General features: G+C 35.2%; 5 protein-coding genes across 6 annotated transcripts; 4 read left to right on the plus strand and 1 right to left on the minus strand.

The window, feature by feature from the left end:
• LOC104729528 (U-box domain-containing protein 5-like) lies at nucleotides 3,631-7,023 on the plus strand. Its single transcript, XM_010448477.2, has 5 exons — nucleotides 3,631-4,087; nucleotides 4,197-4,268; nucleotides 4,388-4,573; nucleotides 4,666-4,773; nucleotides 4,867-7,023. The coding sequence occupies exons 2-5, from the start codon at nucleotides 4,227-4,229 to the stop codon at nucleotides 6,796-6,798; spliced, it is 2,268 nt and encodes a 755-aa protein (XP_010446779.1). The 5' UTR covers nucleotides 3,631-4,087; nucleotides 4,197-4,226; the 3' UTR covers nucleotides 6,799-7,023.
• Nucleotides 7,268-8,669, minus strand: LOC104716483 (transcription factor BEE 2). 2 transcript variants are annotated; one of them, XM_019234261.1, is made up of 5 exons: nucleotides 8,277-8,669; nucleotides 8,017-8,196; nucleotides 7,720-7,926; nucleotides 7,503-7,637; nucleotides 7,268-7,417 (listed from the first exon to the last, which is right to left on the minus strand). In XM_019234261.1, exons 1-5 carry the CDS (start codon nucleotides 8,565-8,567, stop codon nucleotides 7,322-7,324), a joined length of 909 nt encoding a protein of 302 aa, XP_019089806.1. In that variant the 5' UTR covers nucleotides 8,568-8,669; the 3' UTR covers nucleotides 7,268-7,321. The 2 variants fall into 2 exon arrangements, with proteins under 2 accessions (XP_019089806.1, XP_019089805.1); XM_019234260.1 differs by having other exon boundaries at nucleotides 7,503-7,643; nucleotides 8,277-8,667.
• LOC104729530 (pheophytinase, chloroplastic) lies at nucleotides 9,967-12,023 on the plus strand. Its single transcript, XM_010448481.2, has 7 exons — nucleotides 9,967-10,267; nucleotides 10,343-10,447; nucleotides 10,543-10,681; nucleotides 10,815-10,985; nucleotides 11,074-11,314; nucleotides 11,404-11,495; nucleotides 11,577-12,023. Exons 1-7 carry the CDS (start codon nucleotides 10,171-10,173, stop codon nucleotides 11,860-11,862), a joined length of 1,131 nt encoding a protein of 376 aa, XP_010446783.1. The 5' UTR covers nucleotides 9,967-10,170; the 3' UTR covers nucleotides 11,863-12,023.
• LOC104729531 (trichohyalin-like) lies at nucleotides 16,519-21,750 on the plus strand. The gene is made up of 7 exons (XM_010448482.2): nucleotides 16,519-17,113; nucleotides 17,195-20,580; nucleotides 20,668-20,738; nucleotides 20,815-20,880; nucleotides 20,976-21,065; nucleotides 21,175-21,351; nucleotides 21,444-21,750. The coding sequence occupies exons 1-7, from the start codon at nucleotides 16,659-16,661 to the stop codon at nucleotides 21,477-21,479; spliced, it is 4,281 nt and encodes a 1,426-aa protein (XP_010446784.1). The 5' UTR covers nucleotides 16,519-16,658; the 3' UTR covers nucleotides 21,480-21,750.
• On the plus strand, nucleotides 23,172-23,845 carry LOC104729532. Its single transcript, XM_010448483.2, has one exon. The coding sequence runs from the start codon at nucleotides 23,294-23,296 to the stop codon at nucleotides 23,660-23,662; it is 369 nt and encodes a 122-aa protein (XP_010446785.1). The 5' UTR covers nucleotides 23,172-23,293; the 3' UTR covers nucleotides 23,663-23,845.

Raw genomic sequence — 24,105 nt, forward strand, 5'->3', positions numbered from 1 at the left:
AAAAACGAAATACGTGTAAAAATTTCTGGTTGTTACGGACATGCATGTATCATGTATGTATGTACCAATTCTAACGTTTTTATATTTGACTGAAGTTTATAGGTAGGATAATATGACTCCGGTAAACTGTAATAATCAAACTTCTTAAATTTGTTGAACGATATAATTAAAATTCCTTTTATCGTTTTCCATGTTAATTCAATTTTCGTGTGGGATGAGTGACGCAAATGAATATGTGCCTTACAATAAATTAAATGAGAATATATATATATATATATATATATATATATCTCTAAGTAGACCCGAATAGGATAACCCAAAAAAGTACTACCATATATATGTTAAGATTAGAAAAGACCTATAACATAAATTTCGAAGAAGTATCTCATCGCTCATCTTGGAATGAATGAATGTGTGGTTTATCACTTCGAAGACTAATCAAAAATCTTGAGCTCAATCCAACTTTTCGGCGATGGCTAAAACTTTCTCATCTTTGAGTTAACAATATCACAAATTCTTCTGTTGACTGTTTTGTTTATGTAAAAAATAAAGATTGTAAAAAATATATCATACAGACATCATCGATGATGCAAGTTGATAATGATATATCTCTACGGCCTCTAACTGTCCATTAATTTATACTCTAAGTGGGCTTGATATACATTATCATTATCTTGTCATGGGCCTAATAGCTCTGCCATAACCAGTTGTCATTAACACCACGTTAATACGTTATAATTTAATGTATGGCAAGTTTGATTATTTAAAAATTTAGTTATTTTAAATTTGTTAATACCATATGTTTATATGGAACTAATAAAATTTTAAAATTTTAACTTCTAATATAATATTAAAATAAACTAAAAATAAGAGCCTGACATAAACTCATATAATCGAATCATATTTAAACAATATTTTTCCTTCACGCCTTTCTTCCTAAAAATATGAAAATGCTTAATATTTTTTTTTATAGAAAATGCTCTTGCATCTAAAAGTATTTAACAGGGTTAGCGTAAGATGTACTTTCATCTACCCTATATACATCGTCTGTTGAATTTTATGTCTACTACCAATTCTAACGCGTGCCATACCAAATCTTGAAAATTTAATTAATCTTGATTTGATAATCATGTGGGTCAACAAGAAACATCAAAAAATTATGTTAGTGTATTATCTCAAGTCACTTGCAATTTATAAAACTTTGTTTTTGTTGTGAGACTCAAGAGTAGTTCTCACTTGTCAATGAGTGGGTGGGGCTGATCATATTATATATAATTTGGGACATCATAATTTTGCCTAAAACTTAAATATTTACTGAATAAAAAGTTACCTAACTAACTAGCTATACCCTAACTCTGTGTTACTAGATGGAATTTATAAACAGAAAAACTCTTCTCGACTACATTATCATTAGCTTTATGTATATATTTAGCAGAGTAGTATTTATATCTATTGATCATTGCCTAAGCCTAATTAAAACCCCCTCAAAGCAGTTTACATCACAGTCAAACTTTTTAGTTTGATTTGGCCAATGGGGAGTTTATGCCTAATTAAAACCCTAACTAAACTCTTATTTTGATTTGGCCAATGAGGAGGAGTCCTTGCCTACGCGTCGGGACATCGATGTTGTGTCTCTATTACGACACACCTTTATCAATCTCTTTTTCTTTTTCTTTTATTTAGAAAACAACTATATTATATATGCTTAAAAGAAAAAGAAGCGTAGAGATATAAAGCCATTATATTTTTTAACCCATGATAACTACTACCAACTACTGATAATATATTACACCAAGTGTGGATCACTCATGATCTATCGTCAAATATAGAACAATTCTCTAATTTTTTTGATCTAGATAAAGCCAGATAACGCTCTTTTGAACTTTCCATGCTTGAATATTTCTTACAATATTCCCCCATTACTTGCCTTCTTTTAGAAAAGATACTCTAAATTAGTTGGACCAGTCAACGGATGGCGACGAACAAGTCCTTCAGAAATGTTGATAGTTTGCGTTTTTTTGCGAAGGATGTGGTCACAAAAGAGTACTCTATCCCTCTTTCTCATGGCATGTGATGTGACCTAACACATTCTCAGCTATATATGTTATTAATCTTAAACACACTTATAATTTTAATTGTTGGATTATAGATATTCCAGATATTTTTGGTTGAATTCAAACTTTTTAATAAGTGTATAATTGTTGGCCCAAGAAAAAAACACCAAAACTGTTTCGCAGTAGTAAACGCCAAGCAACATGTTGCATTGTTGATTTGTTTCTATTTGGGATTGACATTACCCAGTATATTCGTTTCGTGGAAAATATATTGCTGTTTCGTTTTATTTATGGAAATTTTATTGCTATATATGTAAAAAAAAATTTACTATCTATCCCCGTAGTTTTTTTTTTTTTTGCTAATTGCTTTGACCCAAAAATAATTGAACTCAAATAAGCCTGCCTTGGTAACTATTAGAGTTTCTGGGTGATTTTGAATAATTTTGTTGGTGATAATGTAGTATTTTTTGTCTTGATCCATCCAGGGACCCAATGTTGGTGATAATGTGTTTTTTTTTTCTTTCTTGACCATAATCCATGATGCAAAATGTGACAAGAAGATATATGATGCAATCCAATAAACCAAAACATAAAATGTGGTGAGTTCGAATTGTGTTTGGTGTTCTCGTGCTTTGTGTCTTAATACTCTATATATTGAATAATATAGATTAATACACAGAAACTAGCTAGGAGAACTATCTTATGCAATGGATCAATACAAAACCCCCGAAGACGAGCTTAAAAAAAAACAAGTCAAATTTCTCGTTTTGGATATATTACATTATAATCATTGTTTTGACTATGGAAAAATCAATGATATATATATAGTTCAACTTTCGATAATCAGAATGAATCCCTACTCTACGTACATACGTATAATTAGAAATCACTATCTCATGTTTCCATAATCAGAATTAACCCATACTCCACGATGTGTATAATTGAAATCATTATTATTTCACGATCGAAGAAGAGAAACCACACTATTAACTTAACCAAAACAGTAGTCAAATTTTTTTTTACTGGAAAAGAAACCAACTCTTAATTATCTAGAAAAAAACAATCTTAGTTACATCACTATCATCATCATCAATCTTTATTAGAAAGAATGGTAAAAAACTAAAAATCATTAGTTTTAAATTAATACGATTAGAAAAGCAAGAGAAGGAAGGAAGACTTTTATTCAAATATATATATATATATATATATATATATATATATATATTTCCTCATTGAAAAAAAAAAGAAAATAAAAGACTTAAAGAAAAACGAAAAAAAAAAAGCATGTCAAATAGAAATTAAATTACTAAAAGCATCAAAAATTGTTTGCATGTGGAATTGACCTAAGACCATATATATATATATATATATATAAGAGAAGCACTCAGATCAGACCTCGTCCTTTCAATTTAGTCTGCGCTTCCACACGGCACTCTTATTATTATTTCTTTTACTTATTATCATGTTTTAATTAAAATTTTAAAAAAAGAAACGCGGTGATGTGAACACCGTGACGGCCCAATTACCGTCCTTAGGCTCAACGGTTTAAAATCTCTAAAAGGCTGTCACTTTTTATAACACTCACAGTCCTCCTCCTCTTTCCTTTTTCTTCTTCTTCTTCTTCATAAATCTCTCTCTCATTCTTCTCCAGTTTTTTTTTTTTTTTTTACCAACCATTATTCTTTTCAACCGATCTTTGCACGAACAAACCTTGAAAGACTGATTCTTTTTCTTGACCCAGTTGAAAAAAGTTTGTGCTTTTTTTCTTCTTTTAAGAAAAGAAAAAAAACAGAGAATTTAGGGTTTGTGTTTGGATTTTAGCAGAAGGCATGCTCAATGTTTTAGCTGAAGAAATTATCGCTTTTTATCATCAGTTCTTGTTTCTCTTTCTGATTTACGGTGGATTTGCTAGAGAAACACTCCGATTTTGTTCTTGAGAGCTCTGCAAACATATATATGCTGTGGTAGTGTGGTTTTAGTGTAAGCAAGCAATTTTTCAATTGAGTTGCTTTGGAGTCTCTTGACATAATAAGGTAAGTCGATTTTATCCCATTTATATATATTCCCTTGTTAGTAATGCTGGCTTGAGAGATGTTCTTAAAATAACCCTTTTTTTTGTGTCTCTGTGTGTGTTTTTATCAGACTTGGAGAATTTAGAAACTTCTTGATTAGATGGCGATTGATTACACTGACAGGATGCATCACTCTTATAAGGTTTGTCTTGTTTTATCAAACATCTCTCTTCTTATGATTGAGTTTTTATGTCTTTCAAGCTTTGTTGTTTTGCTCTGTTTCAATTGTAATGACTTGTTTGTGTTGTTACTCTGTTTCAGATACACTCTTCCATGTGCATAGAACTGAAGAACGTAGTTGATAGAATCATGAGAATCGTTCCTCTTATAGAAGATGCTCGACCTGGTTGCTCCTCTGGCATTCAGACTCTTTGTTTACTCCACAAAGCTTTGGCTAAAGCTAGGCTCCTTCTTCAATATTGCAGAGAATCCAGTAAACTCTACATGGTATGTTTTACAAATTGATTATGGGCCACTAATCCCTTGGTTAATCTCTTTATGTGGTCTAATGTGTTTTAATTCTATGCTTCAATCTTCAGGCAGTAACAGGAGATGCTATACTCGCTAGAGGTTCTAGCGCAAAAAAATCATTGGAGCAATGCTTAAACGACATTCAAAGTATGGTACCCACTGTTTTGTCTATCAAGGTTTGTATACCAAAACTATGTTTCTTCTCTCGTCTTTTCATAATTTTCCTAGAACAAAATTAGCAGAATCACTGATGGGGGTTTCACTTGCAGATAACTCAGATAGTCCAAAATCTTAGATCAACTGTGTTGACTCTAGAATCATCTGAAGAAGAAGCTGGGAAAGCTATTAGAGAATTGATGCAACGTAGCACAACTTCTTCTGTTTCTTCCGATGAGAGCAACAACGGTTTCTGTTTTGCAGCAATACGACTCCAACTTACAACACCTGAAGCCATTGCCATAGAGAGAAGATCCTTAAAGTCGCTTTTGGCGAAATTAAAAGAGGGTGAAGTGGATAAGAGACAGATTCTCAAGTTTCTTCTCTATCTCCTGAAAAAGCATGAAAGAAACATTTGTGAAGAGAACTCTTTCTCACATCATCAGTTCATCAATGCTTCTCTACATGCTAATGCTGCGGAACCCGAGTATTCTGAGGAACACAGTGCTACAACATTTCCCGAGCAATTCAAATGCCCTCTTTCTCTTACCGTGATGTATGATCCTGTCATCATTTCTTCAGGCCACACCTTTGAGAGGATGCGGATTCAGAAATGGTTTGATGAAGGCAATGTTTCCTGTCCTGTATCAAAAAGGAGACTGGATGATTTCACAATGGAGCCTAACGTAGCGATCAAGAATCAGATATCAAAATGGTGCGCGAGGAACGGTCTTGATGTCCAAGATCCAGCGATGAAGGACACAAAGGCTTCTTCTCACAATATCGACTTCTCTGTTTCCATTGCTAGTTTCGGAAGTTCTCTTTGCAATATCCCTGATCTCGGCGGCCTTTCGATTACGGATCTTAACTCGATCTGTTCCATTGATTCGCCATCTTACTCTAAGATGTTAAAAGGTGGTTACTTTACGCCAATGCAACGGATAAATTCTGCTTCAGGCGAGAGTGTCACTGATTCTTCTAGTCACAGCGAGATTGAGATAGATCCCTTATGTGGACTCACTAACCTTCCATGGGATGCACAGATCAAGGTCATTGAAGATGTCAAAAGTCGTTTTGAGCACAGTACCCGCGCTTTTCGGTCTATGTCACCGAGTAAGTTTCTTGAGCCACTTATCACATATCTGAAGAATGCTCTCGAAAGATATGGCACAGCGGGAGATATACTAAAGGGTGGATTGGATTTGTTATTGGCATTCCTCAATGGAAACAGGAAGGCTATAGAAGCTTTGGAAGAAGAGGTTTTCAAAATGTTCTCGGTCTTTCTCGAGTCCGAGGTAGTTGCTGAAGAAGCTTTGAACATACTTGAGGTTGTCTCCAGCCACCAGCAAGGTCTCTCCAAGATAACTTCATCAGGCTCTCTCTCTTCCCTCTTGAAGATCGCAGAGTCTCAAGCAGAACATCTCCAAGAACAAGCTATGATCACACTCAAGAACCTTTCATCAAGCAGTGAGATATGTCTGGAAATGGTATCTCTCGATTTCATCCAGAAGCTCACATCTTTCTTGCAACGAAACATATTCTGCAAACACTCGATCATCATTCTGAGGAACCTCTGCAACACCGAGAAAGGTCGGGTTTGTATCACTGAAACTCCGGATTGTTTAGCTTCCATAGCTGATTTACTCGAGTCAAATGTTCCAGAGGAGCAAGAGAATGCAATCTCCATCCTCCTCCAGCTCTGTGTGCAGAAGATTGAGTATTGTGATCTTGTAGTGAAACAAGCAACTGATATTTACTCATCTCTTCTCTTGATCTCCAACAATGGAACCGACGAAGCTAAGGTGGGAGCATCGGAATTGCTTAGAGCTCTTGAAGAAGTAGGTTCTGACAGAGAAGAAGAAGAAGAAGAATCATCCAGACCAGAAGAAGAAACAACTGCTTCAACTAGTTCACAGGTTGTTACTTCAGTTACTCGTCAGGAACCTATCATAACAACAATACCAGCTCCAAAGAGATGTGGTCCTCCAAAGAAATCTAGTTTTTTTGGATTCAATTTCTCCAGTCTCAAGAAGAAGAAATGTTAACAACAAGGCACAAGTTTAATTAGGCTCGTTTTAACTTAATTTTTTTTGAGAAATTTTATTAATTTCTTTTGGTTCTCTGCTTGTTTGGCTTAGCTAGGTTTTGTATATGTTGATACCAGGCCAAAAATGCCTCCATTAATACAAGTATAGTTGTATAATTTGTGAAAAGGATATAGTTGTGAGGAAAATAGCTTGCATTTTTGTAAATCATTAACTTTAGGAATTTTTTTTGGCATTTTTTTCTAGCATACATATATATATATAAAAGTTCAGCTGGAATTTTCCTTTTTTTTTTTTTGTTCCATTTGATAATTTTATATAATCTACAATGTACAACAAGGAATTGTTATGGCCACAAGAATTTTGCACTTATACATATCCCCTGGAATATTTATCTCTATAGTATGAAGATAGTATTGAAAGATCTTTTTGGATTGGGTTCCTTTGTCTTTCTGGTTCAAATTTCAGATAACGTAGATAAAAGGATAAGACAATTAAGAAAAAAATTCTTTCCCTAACTTTTTTACTTGAGGCTGAAGAAATTGGAAACGGAATCAGTTCTGAAGTTGTTGTAAAGAAATTGTGAGTTAGTTTCCCAGCTTGAAGATGTCTGATCTTTCTGCAGAAAAGAATAAGGAAAAAAAAGTTACTTCACGGACAAGTAACAAGAATTTGAAAATAATGAAAAGGAAAAAGATTATTACAGCGCCGAGAGATGTGGTTTGATTTGCGTTTATGACTGAGTAATCCAGAGATCCTTGCTGGTGTAATGGAAAAGATCTAAAATCCGCCATCATAGACTGCTTCGAAACAGCTTCCGGAAGTCCTGTGAAGTAAGCCTGAAACTAGATTTCAATCTAAAACAAGTCAGTAAATGTGGAAAACTAGGTTAATCCTAGGGATGAAGCTGAGTTTAATCACCTGTTTTGCGGATAATTCATCGATATGAGACTCAAGTTCTGGATTAATGACAGAGAGTTTCATCGACAGGAACTCGACTTGCTGTTGCAGAGATTGAACATAGTTGATGATCTCATCAAGCATACCGGCTTTTCCAGTAACTTTGTTGCATCCAGGAACAATATCTTGAAGACATTTCATCTTCTTGCTTATCTTTTCTCTCCTTGCCTGCCAAGATCACACCACAATAAATCACTCTGATAAAACCCTAGAAAGTTATTTCTCTGAAATCTCTGTAATAACAAGTTTGTTAGTTACCCTTTCTGCTAAGCTATGTCTGTCTGTGGCTTCACCTCGTCTAGCTCTCACATGGATGTAATCTGGTTTCTGGATCTCTGAAGATGTCTCTGTGTTGCTCATGTTTGATTTTCCTTTCATGCTTGACTCTGTTTCATCCTCTGCTTTGATCTTCTTCTTCTCTCTCTTTTCTGTCTTACCCTAAAAACCAAAACTTGAAACGATCAAAATCAAACAAAATCTAAAACCCAAAAAAATCAATACTTCCTCGACCTACAAACCTCTGGCTTTCTCTTGTTCTGCAAGGCAATGGCTCTGTTATCTTCATTGTTCTTCACTGGTTCCATATGGAAGCTACTTGTCCTGGAAATGCAGCCATCGATAGTATCATAATCTGGTCCGAATTCTGGAAAATGTCTGAAACTCTGCAACTCATCATTGTTGTTTCCCAAATAAGTCTCAACTCTCTTGAGCTCTTCTCTCCCATCTGAGCCAATTATGTGAAGAAACTCAGGTGAAACCAATTGTTGCTGTTGTAGCCATTTAAGCCTATCAAGTACAGACAAGTCCATGGATAGAAGGTAAAAAAAAAAAAAAAACTTTCTTATCTTTTCCTTTTGAGGGTTAAAGCAAAAAGAGAGATAGAGAGTTTAAGTTATATGTGTGTGTGGAAGAAAAAGTAATCCAATTGATATAATTATTCTTAGCTTTAAATAGAAAGCAACATTGACCCACACACATGAGATTCGAAATCTAGTGAGAGAGGGACAAAATTGATAAAAGTGGAGGAGGTTGGGGACAAAGAAGGTGAGATGAGAAGTTGTGGGGTCTAAATGACATAACCTACCATGTGGTTATGTCTTTATGAACATGAGATGAGGAGTCTCTTAAGTCAGTCGTTTTTGTGTCTTTTCTCTGTTTTTTTTTTTTTTTTTAATTTTTCGTTTGCCCTTTCAAGTTTTTGAGAGGATCTTACTTAGAAAGATTGTTTACTTAAGCTTAAAGGTGGAAAATGTGTGGGGAATGTGAATTATGAATCTTAACTTACAAATGAATAGAAACAATGGTTTGAAACTTTGAATCATGAGCGGTTCGGGAGAATGATATCATTCTCATGTCTTGTTGTTAATATCTATACCGTGATCTTTGACCTTGTGACGTATAAAAACTACCATCTATCAATCTATAAATTATACCAATACTTTTTATACTATTTCATATATACATTAAAGAGATCATTAACCAAAAACATTATACTATATCTTGGGATAGAGCATCTCGTTTAACAGAGAAAACCCAAAAAAATAAATTAAAAAATCATGTGATTGGGACAAAAATAAATAAGAGACCTAAAGAAGAAAATGGGTTTGAAGATAAGTGATAGGAAGGTAGGCGACACCATTGCTTTTGATCTAAGTGTTTGGTCCCTATACTGTACTTTGTTTTCTTTTCATATATTTAATAAATACATATATATATATATATATATATATATACATTATCTCTACTGGCTGAGATAATTCAAAGAATCAAAACTATTTTGGAACATTCTTACATTCTGTAGATAAGTAGATTATTGGGAGATTCTTCATTTTGAAGACATTAATTAACACACCTATCAATCTTCCATACAAACTTTTAGGTGATTTTACAGAATTTAGGTATATAAAAAAGTCGAAACTGCAGTTGCGATATAGTGTGTCAAGTCTATAAAATGTTTTTTTACCAATGTTGCTTAGGTCTTATCCCATAAATCTTGAGACTTTTGAAAGTGCTTGCCGACTCATACTTCAGATTAAAACGCATTTCGTTTTATGTGCTCACGAAGTCTAACACTAACGCTAACGGCACCACGTAAGCGACTGAACCGGCCGGTTCAATTAATTTGAGATTACCGGTTTTATTGTTAAACCATAAAAATCGCAATTTTATGAAACACTCTGGTTCGCCAAGCGGGTTCGCAATTTTACGAAACACTCTGGGTCGTGAAGCGGGTTCGACTTGTCTGGCTCAGGCATCGCCACAACTCTTCCGCAAGTTCACATACACGCTCGGTGCTTCCTAACGTTTCTTTCTTTCTTTTTTGTGTCTTCTTAGCTCTCTCACTTCTGAAATATCTGGTTCTCTCTTGTCCTTGGAGATTAATACGAGCTTTGTTCTCTGTTGAATCAACCGATGTCTGCTTCATGTGCTGTAACACCATCTGTTAGGACAGAGTTGTTCAGCTCATCATCTAAAAGATCAATCTTTCCTGCTCAAATTTGTCGACCCAGTAAGGATTCAAATCCAAATTTTTCCTTTAGATTAAGCCTGAGTTATATTAATTAACAATCTTTTGCAATGGAAGGGAACAAATGTGAAATCAGCAGAAGGGAATTTGCAATTAGAGGAGGGGTTGTTGCTTCTGGAGTTTCAGTCATGGGTACTTCTTCTGCTTCTCAGTCTGTTCCAGGTAAAAAAGATCCTAGCTTTGGACTTTTTTCTTCTCTTTTAGTTTTTAAAAATGTTATCTTTTTGTTTGAAAGAAGTTGGATGATTCTTCTTTAGGTAGTGAGAGGTTGGCTTTTAAGCCAGAAGGGTATAACTTTTGGGAATGGAGAGGTCACAAGATTCATTATGTGGTTCAAGGTGAAGGCTTACCTCTTGTTCTTATTCATGGGTTTGGTGCTTCTGTCTTTCATTGGAGGTACCCCTCAATTTCACCTCTCAAGCTCTCTGAATTGTCACTCTTTCTCTCTTGATTTTGGATCATCTCTCTTATCAGTTTATACGTTTTGAGACAGCTACTTTATAAGCATATGGATCATTGATGTTTATAGGTATAACATTCCTGAATTGGCTAAGAAATACAAGGTGTACGCCTTGGACTTACTTGGTTTCGGATGGAGTGACAAAGCTCTCATAGACTATGATGCCATGGTTTGGACAGATCAAGTTATTGATTTCATGAAAGAGGTAGTGAAAGAGCCAGCTGTTGTAGTCGGAAACAGGTACATGAATGAATGTGCTTTTATGAAGCTCTTTTTGTCAAATCCATAAAACGAAATCTGAAAGAAGTTTTCTGACTTTTTTCCATAGCCTGGGAGGATTCACAGCCTTGACAGTTGCAGTAGGCTTACCTGAGCAGGTCACGGGAGTTGCACTTCTAAACTCTGCAGGACAATTTGCATCTGAGAGTAAAAAACGAGAGGAAGTCGATGAATCCGTGATAACCAAGTTTATAGTTAAGCCATTTAAAGAAATATTCCAACGCGTGGTTCTCGGGTTCTTGTTCTGGCAAGCCAAGCAGCCTTCTCGGATTGAATCTGTCTTAAAGAGTGTAATGTCTTATTTAACTTTTTTCAGATTTCTTCATCTCAAAAGTTTGTTACTGCTCTGTTCTCAAATTTGGTTATTGCAAAACTGCAGGTGTACATAGACTCTACTAATGTCGATGACTACCTCGTCGAATCCATTTCAAAACCTGCAACAGATCCTAATGCTGGAGAAGTATACTACAGGTACGAAAACACCAATAAAGAGCTTCTCTGTTTTGATACATAAAGAGACATAACTACCATTTGTTTGTTATTATCTTACAGATTGATGACAAGGTTCTTAACGAACCAGAGTAAATACACTCTAGATAGTGTTCTAAGTAAGATGACTTGTCCGCTTCTGTTGGTTTGGGGAGATCTTGACCCGTGGGTTGGTCCTACTAAAGCCGAGAAAATCAAAGCATATTACTCCAACTCATCGCTCGTGCACTTACAAGCAGGGCATTGTCCTCATGATGAAGTCCCGGAAGCTGTAAACAAGGCTTTGTTGGACTGGTTGTCCATTAATGTAGCTTCAAAGCCATCTTCTCCTAAAGCCTTGGAAATATAAATGAAGACTCTATTTGTGAAAGAAGTATATAGTTGTATATACATTTGTTGCCCTTTTACAATTTGCTGCTTCTTCTGGACTTGTATAATCTGAGATTTAGAGCAGAAAGACTTGTTCAAGTTTTGCTAATCAATGAATATGGATGCAACTCTTGTGGGCTAGTGTCATTGAGTTGGGTATCTGAAGCAGGTTTTGGTAAAACCCCTCAAGAGAATAAAAGACTACATAACAAAAGTTTAACATAGTGGGTACCAAATTACCAATACCCAAACAGTCTTAGATTGACTTTGAGTCTTTGACAAGGACAGGTTATTTTCACACGTGTGAAACATGCGAATTTGTATTTTTTTTTGTTCTTTGGGTTTTTTGGGCTGTAAATTTCAAAGTGTGCACTAAATTGAGGTCTCAACTCTCAACAATTGATTTCCAAAGTAGTCGCTAGCTTAGCTGAATCGATGACAAGAGCCATTTGATTTCTAGACAATCTGATTCACGAACTGATTAACTTGAATAAGTGTGGATCATAATAGGTCATTTCTTCGTACGATTTTGATTTATACCAACTTTATTAAAGAGACCTATGATTTCTTTACCTATAAGCCGCTTTTTAATTTTGGAGGTCAACACCTAAGCTGAAAAATATCAAAATGTAATAATTAGTTTAGGAAAATGGTCGTATGAATATTGAGTGCTGTCATTCCAACCAAAGTGGCCAACACAAGGACCCCCTTTCTTTCTTTTCTTTTTTATTTCAACGTTTCATGTATTTTGAAATTAAAAAATATCTCGATTCCATTTTCAATCGCTATAATTCTGTTAAACAATGGCAACAAGAGCGTATTGGACTGACATGCTTCTCTTGTTTCTATGGTGATCATTATCCACCAACTCCTATTATTTCATAATGGGCTGGTTTATAACTAATGCATACACTGATACACTAATTATGCTCATAAACAGTCTTTTCAAATGATTGCCCCCAACATATTTAGTGTTCTTCTAAATGTTAGGGACAATCATTTGTATTTGGGGAGTACATTATAAATTCCAACTCACTTAAATAATTACTGTTCTGGTAAATATATAGTATCAATTAGTAGCCTAGATTAAAAGGTCAAAATAAAGTTGAAAAAAACAATAGTAATATTTTGAATTATCCGGTTATTAAAACCAATAAGCAGCGGCCAACATTTGGAATCATATCTGGTGTGGTTTTGATTTTCTTTTTTGCTTTATTCGACCTTTTTTCTTAACTATTTTTGTTCTATATGCATGAGTTTCAACATCTGAACATACGAAAAGGAAATAAAATGTATTTAATCTTCCTTAGCATAACTTTTTCATGTACCTATATGTATTTGTGTATATATTAAATTGAAAAGATTACGCAAAAAGAGAAAAGTGGTCCTAATTAACATCCAGATTGATCTAAACTGTAGGCTGCACTGTGGACAAAAAACAAAGGAATCCAATCGAGTTAAAAATGAAAAACGATGGATCGCAAAATATAATCTAATTAAAAAACCGAAAAGATGAAACTAAAGATGGGGTTTTTATATAAACCTAGTATTTGGTCTTTATATAAACGCATATATTTAAAAAACATATTATAATTTTAGTAATGTCCAACAGGATCAGAGACAGATATATATATAGGCGTGTATCTTAAGTTATTAACACAAATTTAGTACTATTATTCTCGACAGATTGGTATTCAAATCTTAGCTTATTGGTCAAGATTGATGTTATTCTATAATTTCTATTGAACTAGACGTCTATTTGGAATAATATCCAAAAAGAAAAAATGAAAAAAAATGTTGAAACCTGTTGTTGCTATTAACTGCGAATTGGTTTATACAGTATACTTTAAACTTAGATACTGATCATGGAACGAATAAGTGAATCTTGTAAGTAGGGCAAGCATGGTTATCAACGCCATCATTATGTTCTTCGGAGCATAATATAAAATCATGGTTTCATTAGAGATTTTATTTTTTAAACTATAGGATAGAATAACAGAGTGTATATATATATAGCGTATCAATCAACGTGTATATTCGTCTTTTACTTATTTTTATCGCCTAGGATTTATTTATTTGATGCATGCTTTACAAGGCACGCACTATAAGCAAGCATGCGTACACCCAAACATGTAAAATAGATAGTATTTGAAATCTGGATAAATCTGAAATGAAAATATATATACTACTAGTAAGTATACTACACTAAAGTCGGATTAAATTTAGATGGTCATAACTGATACGGAGTCATACTAAAATGAAAGATACCTTAAATTGCAAAGCTCATTGAATATTGTTTTTACTTGTAAAAAAAGGTTGGTGTTGTTATTAAGTACTATTAATAACTAACGCTTGCATTCGTTCGTATCATCATAATGAATAATTTTGTCGTAACAGTAGTAGTGCAGGTAATTTTCACTATCATAATCAATAACTGACTGATGCTACAACTTAATATAGGAAGCCAACCACCCATCTATGAAAAAAAAAAGATCTAGTTATCTTATCATAAACTTCAATTTCGACTCAATTAAGAGGGTAACGTAGAGTAATTATCATATGAGTTGTCAACCAATTAAATTGATCAAATCATGCATGCCACGAAAAATCTCGTTATCGATTGTGGGCACCAAAACTATTTTATTAAGGTGATAATGTAATAAGGAATATATATACTAGCTAGTATATACATGCGCCATAATTGTGTCGTACGATTATTAGAGTTGTAGTGTAATGAAATTATAAATTTCGACTTGCAAATTGCAATAGACTATTGTATATATATGGTCTTGAGAAGAAAAGAAAAAAAGAAGAGGATACTCTTTGTAGTCTATATATGATCTGGAGGGACGGTTAGGCTGTCTTATTCGTGACATTACTCCCTTTTAAAAAAATTAATTGTTATGATTTGTTCAAATGGTGCCAAATTTAGATTAATATTTATATGCTCAAATCTTAGGAAAACTACAGCACCAAGAGTCATTTATTCAGACTAGAGTATTATTGCAATTGTCAGAACAATGTTACAAAATGCCAATGATTCTCACTTGTTCTTTGTTTACTAGGATCTAGCTTAAAATATGTATAACTATATAAGCTCTCTTTCGATCATGGATGGAAAAAGAGAATGTATTTCGATAATCAAAATAAATTCGTAAATATTGGCGACGATATAAGTACTATACTTTTGGCCTTTAGCGAAATTTATAAATTATAAGTTTACTACACATAAATCTAGTGGAGTGAGTAGTAAAACAACACCATCGGTGATTTATAACATCCATAACTATACTACCAAATATATATACTCAGTTACTTATGGATCTCATTGTATGCATTACACATTTACATATGATAATGCTGATACCATAGTTTGAACCCACAAAAAAAAAAAAAAAGGATTGAAACTAAAAAATTGTTGCAAGAAAAAGTTAAGAAATGGGAAAGAATACAAAAAAATCAAAGTGCGTTACACTTGTTATAAGTTCATTGGAAAGAGAGAGGCTACTCCTACCGTTTTTTTTTGTTTAAATAATACAGTAACATTTATATCCATCTCTTACAACTTTCAACACTACATTTGTTTCCCTCTTGGGAACCCAAATTTTACTTTCTTCTTCATTAACTGTATAACTCTTTTTATTATTCTTTCTGTTTTATTATTATAAATAGCCTTTACATAAAACGACACTGTTGTTATATCTATACTATTTAAAAATTCTAGATGACTAGACCACCAGTCCGAATAATCCAAGTTTTGTAGTTTTATTAGTATAATGGTAATAATATATTAAAACTAGCTGATTTTCTGCGATCTGTGAATTTAATTTTTATAAAATTTTGCATTCTATTTTCTAACGTTAGAGTACTTTATTACTATAAAATAACACAATATTTCATATGGGAAAAAAAAATGAAGATAGTGCAAGAGGGTCGGGACCCACCGGGGGTGAAGAAGAAGAAGTGACAACAACCGAGTTTTATCTATTTCCAGTTTTACCCTTTCCTTTTCGTTTCGCGCGTCTTCACCGGCTTACCGGCTACCCCTGTCGTTCTATTATCGGTTTCATCATTTTAATTATATACTCCATTAACTCATTTAATTCATTAGTAAATTAGTACTAATAGTTAGTATTAAACAAATACAAAGAGCAATGAAATTATTACTAGTTTATTAATTTAGCTGCCGCCGCGCCGGCCGTTACGATTGCAGCAGCACGACTGTTTTTTTTCAGAATTCTTTTTTTCTTGGATTAATTTATTCCATCGAGACGAGTCATGGAGGCAACAAGTCTAATTAAAGAGAATAATCCTAACGTTTATTAATTAATTTCTTTATTATCATATACTAACTATTGTTTTTTGATTATAATTTTGCTAAGTTTAATTTTAGTTCTTTAAACAGTTCCTATTTCTTTGTTAATTTTTTTTTTTTTTTTTGGTACGATGTAGAGATGGGAATATTTTATAGTACTACTATAGCTTTTTAATTTTGTAAAAGTAAATTCGAATTAGATTTTTCAAATTAAAGGTGAAGAAAGAGTGAAGAGGTCCTTTTTCGTCATTTTGGAGTTTCTTTTTGAGACATTTTTTTTTTCTCTNTTTTTTTTTTTTTTTTGTTCCGTCTTCTTGACTTCTACTGCTGTTTCAGACGGAGAGAGAGAGAGAGAGAGCCTGAGAAAGAGAAAGAGAGAGAGAGAGAGAGGTTGAAGAAGAAGAAAAGGAGAAATATTTACATAAACCCAAGAATCGTTTTTTTTCTTTGGCTTGATTCTAATGGAAAATCTCACTCATCCTCGTAATCCAAACAAGTCTTCTTCTTCTTCTTCTTCTTCACTCCCTAAGAAGAAACCTTACAATGGCCTCACCCCCGGCGGAGGTTTTACCTACACCAACAACTCCTCCGGGAACACCACCACCTCTACTACATACGACGACGTTTTCGGTGGTCCACCTAGGTTCGGTGCTCCTACTTTATCTCCTCGTCTTGAAGACTACTGCGAAATTTTCTCCGGCTCCTCACGCGCCGCCGTTTCTTCCATTCCCGTACTCGATCTTCCCCTTGTTGATGGTAGAGATGTCTACTTCGATGTTCGTACTCAAGGTTTTGATTACCGTGAAGTCTTCGGTGGTTTTAACGATCTCGATTTAGCTCCTTCCTATGAAGACCTTTTTTTCCAACAGAGGTCTACTACGGTGGTTGGTCTTTGTGATTCCTCCGACGATGCTTGGTACTTATTTTAAAAATCCTTACTTTTTCTTTACCCTTGGTTCAATTTATAGAAAAAAGTAATTTTTTTTTTTGGGTACAGGACTCCTGAAGAAGTAGAGTCATGCTCAGGAGGTACAGAGCATTCTGGCAAAAGTCCTTGTTTCTCTAATGGTAGAGATTCTTATGATTCCATTGATGGAAGCACTGAGTTCAACATTTCTTATAACAAAGCTAGTCATCAGTTAAGCAGCAGCGGCGTGGATACAAATATGTCAAGTGGTGGTGTCATACGTGTAGCTGCAGTTGATGAAATGATTTGTGCTGGTGGAACAACTAAGGAGACTGGGCCCTCTTCTGTTGTTGGCAGCAGAGGTACAACAAGTAGATTTGTCTTTGAAGACAAGTATTACAATAATTGTGAACCTTTTGTTACTGTTTCTGAGATTGGTTTAAAGACTCATCCTACTGGGATACCACCTCCTTCGAGGCCACCTCCTGTATTAAAGAGCGGTTTTAGAAGTTCGGCGTCTAATTCTAGAACCACCGGATCAGAAGGATCTGGGGGTAGTAGTAGTTCTCCTCCGTTTTTTGATGTTGAGGTTGATGCAAGTTCCGCTGCTGTGAGAGAAGCTATGGTTAAAGCTGAGGCAAAGTTGAAAAACTCTAAAGAGCTGTTTGAAAGGAAGAGGGATGGGGTAAGGACCACCACGAAGAGTAGAATGACTGATGTAGGGAAACCGAGCCATACAGCTGGTTTGAGGGATAATAAGCATGGAAGTAAGTCACTATCTTCTCAAGGGTCTGGAGACTCTGATGAATGGAAAGAAGCTAATCAGTTTGTTGAATTGGTGAGAACTGAGCTACCAAGAAATGCTGATGAGAACAGTGGTGGGAAAGATGTTTGTATTCCCGTTAATGCAGAGTTTTTCGATCAGGAGCTGACATGGGGAGCTAATGTTGACTGGGAGAAACAGCGGAGGAGAGCAAAAGGAGATAGGGAGGATCATGAAGCGGGGAAATTGCCAAAACACCCTGGAACGAGAAAGGTACCATCTAGGCATAAGAGACACGAGAACAAGCTTGCAGAAAAGGCTCCTGAAGAGCCAAAGAATGAGAAATCGGGACATGTGGAGCTGCAATTTGAGATGGGCAACAATTTGCCTGATCATGATGGGATAGTGAAACACAGGAATCTGCTCAGACCAGAAGAGAACAAGGTCTTTACTGAAAAGCCTGCTAAACAAAAGAAGGAGTTGCACCGTGTAGAGAAAACAAAACGCATACAAAATCAACAATTGGATAGAAAACCACATCAGAAAGCAGCTGAGAAGAACCAGGCGTTTGAGTGGGAACAAAATGCTAGGAAGCTCAGGGAGGCTCTTGGTAATGAAAGCATGCTAGAGGTCTCCTTGGAATTGAATGGAAATGATAAAAAATTGGGAATTCGTGGTGAAAGTGAGACAAAACTGAATGAGGCCTTGAAGCGGGTGGAGGAGGAAACTAGGATCAAAGAGGCCCGTGTAAAGGAAGAAAATGAGAGAAGAGAAAGAGAAGCTTTTGAGAAGGCAGAACATGAGAAAAGACTTAAGGCAGCATTGGAGCAAGAAGAAAAGGAAAAAAAGATTAAGGTGGCTCGTGAGAAAGAAGAGAACGAACGGAGAGTGGCAGAGGCCCGTGAAAAGGCAGAACAAGAAAGGAAACTGAAAGAACAACAAGAGTTAGAATTGCGGCTAAAAGAAGCTTCTGAAAGGGAAGAAGAGAACCGTAGAATGAGAGAGGCCCATGAGAAGGCTGAGAATGAAAAGAAAATGAAAGTTGCATTTGAACAAGAGAAGGAACGAAGGATAAAAGAAGCACGTGAAAAGGAAGAAAACGAGCGAAGAATAAAAGAGGCTCTTGAGAAGGCGGAGCGAAGGCTGAAAGAAACTCTTGAACAAGAAAAGAAGGAAAGGCAGATTAAAGAGTTTCAAGCGAGAGAAGAAAATGAGAGGAGGGCTAAAGAGGCTCTTGAGCAGGCAGAGAAGGAAAGGAGGTTAAAACAAGCCCTTGAGCAAAAGGAGAAGGAAAAGAGTGTGAAAGAGGCACGTGAAAAAGAAGAGAATGAGAAGAGGCTGAAAGAAGCTATGGAGCTAGAAGAGAAAGAAAAAAGGCTGATAGAAGCTTTTGAGAGGGCAGAGATTGAGAGAAGACTGAAAGAGGATCTTGAACAAGAAGAGAGGAGGATGAAGCTGCAAGAAGCCGAAGAAAAAGAAGAAAGAGAAAGAACACATAGAGAAAACCAAGAGCATCAGGAAAATGAAAGAAAACAACATGAATATTCAGGAGAAGAAAGTGACGAGAAAGAAAGAGATGCTTGTGAAATGGAGAAAACCTGTGAAACCACCACAGAGGTTCATGGAGAGCAATCATCTAATGAAAGTCTTAGCGACAGTCTAGAAGAGGATGAGAGTATAGACAATGACGAATCAGTGACCAACCAAAAGGAAGAAGAAGAAGAAGGACCAAGCCAGAGAGAATCTATGTCCGAAGAAACCTGTCCTTGGAAGGTTTTTGAGAAGAACCTCAAAGACGCCAGCCAAAAGGAAGGAACCAGTGAGCTAGATGTTGGATCCAGGTTGTTTGAGAGGCATGAAGAGGCACCACAGTTGAGTGAAAATGGAGGATATAAACAACAAAATGGAGAATCAGGTGAGAGATCCTACTCTGAGAATATTAGAGGAGGAAAGCATAAACAGAAGAGTAAAAACTCTGACACCTCTGAAGAGGCATCAGTTCTCAAACGAGACAACGGGTTGAAAACTGAAGTTGAAGAAAGATCAGAAGACGTTATAGGTGAAGAAGAAAATGCCAGAAAAGCAGTAGGTGCTGGTAGTGATCAAAGGAATCCAGAGGACAGTAAATGCGCTCCCAAAACATCCTCTGGTTTCAGAAACCATGAAAATAAATTCCCCCAGCAGCAGGAAAGAGGAAGTATCTATGAGACCCAAGCAAGTTTAAATCAAGATGCAAAACTAGAAAAACCATTGCCTTTTCGAGTATCTGTGCAACGTGAGAAAGAAGTAGAGAGGCTGAAGCGAGAAAGAGACTTTGAGATGGAGCGCCTAAGAAAGATAGAAGAAGAAAGGGAGAGGGAAAGAGAGAGGGAGAAGGATCGAATGGCTTTTGACCAGAGAGCCTTGGCTGATGCACGTGAAAGATTGGAGAAAGCATGCGCTGAGGCTAGAGAGAAGTCTTTGCCTGATAAGTCATCAATAGAGGCAAGACTTAGAGCAGAACGTGCGGCAGTGGAGAGAGCAACCGCTGAAGCTCGTGAACGTGCAGCTGAAAAGGCTGCTTTTGAGGCGAGGGAGCGAATGGAAAGATCCGTTTCTGATAAGCAACTTCAGAGTTCAGGTTTCTTTGGTGAACGAATGGAGAGATCAGTTTCTGATAAGCAATTTCAAAATTCAGTCTCTTTTGGTGCTTCAAGATATCAAAATTCTCCTGGTACAATATACTCTGAAAGCTCTCTAGTTCTTTTACTTTCCCACCCCCATTAGCTTAACACATTTTGTTCTCTTTTTGTCTCTTAAGGTACTGATGGTGAATCGCCTCAGAGGTATACATCAAGGTTAGAAAGGCATCGAAGAACAGCTGATCGTGTGGTAATTAATGCTTCTATTTTCCTATACTTGTAGTAAAGTTGCACACCATTGATGCTAATTAATGAACTTGTAACAGGCTAAAGCTTTAGCAGAGAAGAACATGCGTGATCTTGTGGCTCAGAGAGAACAAGCAGAAAGAATTGTACAGCCACCAAACCGAAACTCTTCTTCAACTAAAAAAAAAAAAAAAAGCTTCAAATGTTTGTAATAATCACAGTTTGTTTCTGTTTCTTACAGAGAGTCGCTGAAACCTTGGATGCGGAAGTAAAGAGATGGTCAAGTGGAAAAGAAGGAAACATAAGAGCATTACTCTCAACATTACAATACGTACGTTTCCTTAAATGAAGATCATAGCTAAAAGAAAAAGAACAAACAGAGTTAATTCTCAAAGTCTGAGTTTTTTTGTTTTGGTTTTGGTTTGTTTGATATGAACCAGATCCTTGGTCCCGAGAGCGGTTGGCAACCTTTACCATTAACAGAAGTCATAACTTCAGCAGCCGTGAAGCGAGCTTACAGGAAAGCAACACTTTGTGTTCATCCAGACAAATTACAGCAACGTGGTGCAAACATTCATCAGAAATATATCTGCGAAAAGGTCTTTGATCTTCTTAAGGTAATTCATGTTCTGTAACACCATTTCACACACACTCTAAATTGGTCATTCTGAAACTTTGAATTTGTGTTAACTTACTAATAAAATTCCAGGAAGCTTGGAACAGATTCAACTCAGAAGAAAGGTAGAGCCTTGTGCTATATTGACATTTGACCTTTGGTAGTAGTATATGACAAATGGTTTGAGATTTGATTTTTTCTTCCTTTTTTTTTTTTGGTAAAGTCGTGCTTCTAGAGTAGTTTAAGAGTAAATATCCCTAAGGTTTATTTAATTTTTCCTATGATTGCCAATTTGCCTAGATGATCATTCATTGTAATCATTTCTACAATTTTCTGTAGATTTTAATATAGTATTTTTTCTAAGCAACTATATAGTTTTTTTTCTTCTGCAAATTATTAACATTCGATCTCTTATCATACACTTGACAATACTTATCTTTTGTCTGAAGTGACTGTCTTATTTTGTACATGTTAAATTTAAGTGCAAGAAAAAGTAATGATTGCAGAGACTTTCAGTTAGTTAGCATTCTACAAAAAAAAAATACTATTATTTCTTGGCGTGTTCCATTCAGAATAATTTCAGATAAATCTCAACCTAATATATCCCATCATATTTTCTTAAGAAATTCAAATCTGAAAACAAACTAATACTAAAATCAGGTATATATATCTGTACAATGGTTAGATGACAAATACCGGATAAACGGCCAAAATCAACCTCAACTATTTGTCAAACGCTTTTTCGTATCTAAACTTTAATACTCTGCAAATAACAACCTGAACTGTGATAAATTTTAGATTTGCTACATGAACTATATGAAATGTTGACAATTTCAACATATGTTCGAGCGGTGTTAAGTCAAAGTTTAACGATACTAAATCAGATAATTTGTGGCATCCATGTGGCACTGAGATTGATTAAAACTACGTCATTTTGGTCATTTTCGGTGTGTTGTGGTTGCTACAAAATGACCAAAACGACGTCGTTATAGTTAGTTCTAGTGCTATGTGGACATCACATGTCGTCTAACTCAGTTCTGTTAAATTCCGATTTAAAATTATTCATACAAATGTTGAAATTTACAACATTTCATATAGTTCAGGTAGGAAATTTGAATTTTAACACATTCAAATTATTATTTGCAGTGTATGAAAAAGGGCAAATAGTTGAGGTTGATTTGTACTAAAATGATTTGACAAATACCACTTTTTCGACAAGAAAATATTTACAATCAGTGCTATTCACACAGAGTCACACACACACAGACGCAAAGTTGCTATTTTTAAATACATAAGATCATGCTATTCACATGCAAATGTTAATTATGTTTTGTAGACAGCACACTGAGTATCATTAGTTTGATCCACTTTGAACACTTATTGTCTAGTTCTATTATTTTATAAACAGAAAACAGAACATTGAGTATCATTTATTTGATCCACTTTGAACAATTATTGTCTAGTTATATTATTTTCTAAACAGAACAACATTGAGTATCATATATGTGACCCACTTTGAACAATATAAACATGTTACTGATTTATTTAATCCTCTTTAAGTAGATTTAATATATAACCCGAGAGTCTCGTGGAAGCTCCATGATGAGCAAACGGTCAAGGATTGCGTTAGATGAGACTTGAAAAGTCCTAGAAGCTCGTCGACACCATCCTCGCTGGTTGTCTTCACTTCATTTTAAAAATATTTCCTGAACTAAAATAACATTAAAACTGTCGGACTTTTCAAATTAAGCAACCAGCCAAAGTTTGACCATATTATATTCCAACTTTCAATTAACACAAGGTACAACCATAAAATCTCATCACATCTCTATATATAATAAACACATCGAACGAAACTCTTCTCTCATTACAACAAACAACAACCATCTCTTCACATCATCTTCTTGAAATCTCAATTTACACTATCACAACATAAAGAAAAGATGCAAATGCTAAGAAGCTTGAGCACGAGGACAAGAAGCCGTCGTGGAGGATATGAGAGAGTGAGTGATGATTCAAGTTTCAGTTTACTCGGAGCAAAGCTAAGAAGATCGACGAGTGTTCCTTACTACGCCCCATCTATTAAGCTTGGTACCGGTGGTGTTCCGACCATTCTTGAGGAGCTTCCTCGTCAGAAATCCAAGAAAGTCAAACCAACAAGCAAATTTAGCCACCCCATCTTTAGTCTTTTCTACGGAAAGAAGAAGAAGTCGACGACGACGAAGCCCGAGTTCTCAAGGTATCTTGAGTATTTGAAAGAAGGTGGTATGTGGGATGCGAGAGCTAATGCACCTGTTATCTATTACAAATAAATCGATTCATTCATTTGTCAAAAATAAAAAGTATCAAGAAAGAGAGATTTGTGAAAGCTTAATTTCTTTTTATTTATTTAAATATCAAATCTTTTGAATTTGGGATGATCTATGTATATTTTCAATGATCTAATATTTTTGTTTATAAAAATTGGAAACAAAACTGTAGACTTTTAAGACTAATTATATTTTTGTATAATAAATATGTTTATTATGAGGACGAGTCAACAATTAAAAAAGTCAAAAGTCAAACAGTATTGGTCAACTTTACAGTCCACCAAAGTAGTCTTTACTCAAATTATTTGTGTCTGGATTTGAAAGTAGTAAACTTGGTATGAAGGAACCAAGACAGAGCAATTCAAGATTTGGTTCTGTAATGCTGCAAGAGCTTTCCTACAAAATTAGGTCCATCTACTATGTATCTTTCACATTTGATAGCTAGG

This window comes from Camelina sativa, chromosome 12 (genome assembly GCF_000633955.1).
Source record: "Camelina sativa cultivar DH55 chromosome 12, Cs, whole genome shotgun sequence".
Classification (NCBI taxonomy): Eukaryota; Viridiplantae; Streptophyta; class Magnoliopsida; order Brassicales; family Brassicaceae; genus Camelina; species Camelina sativa.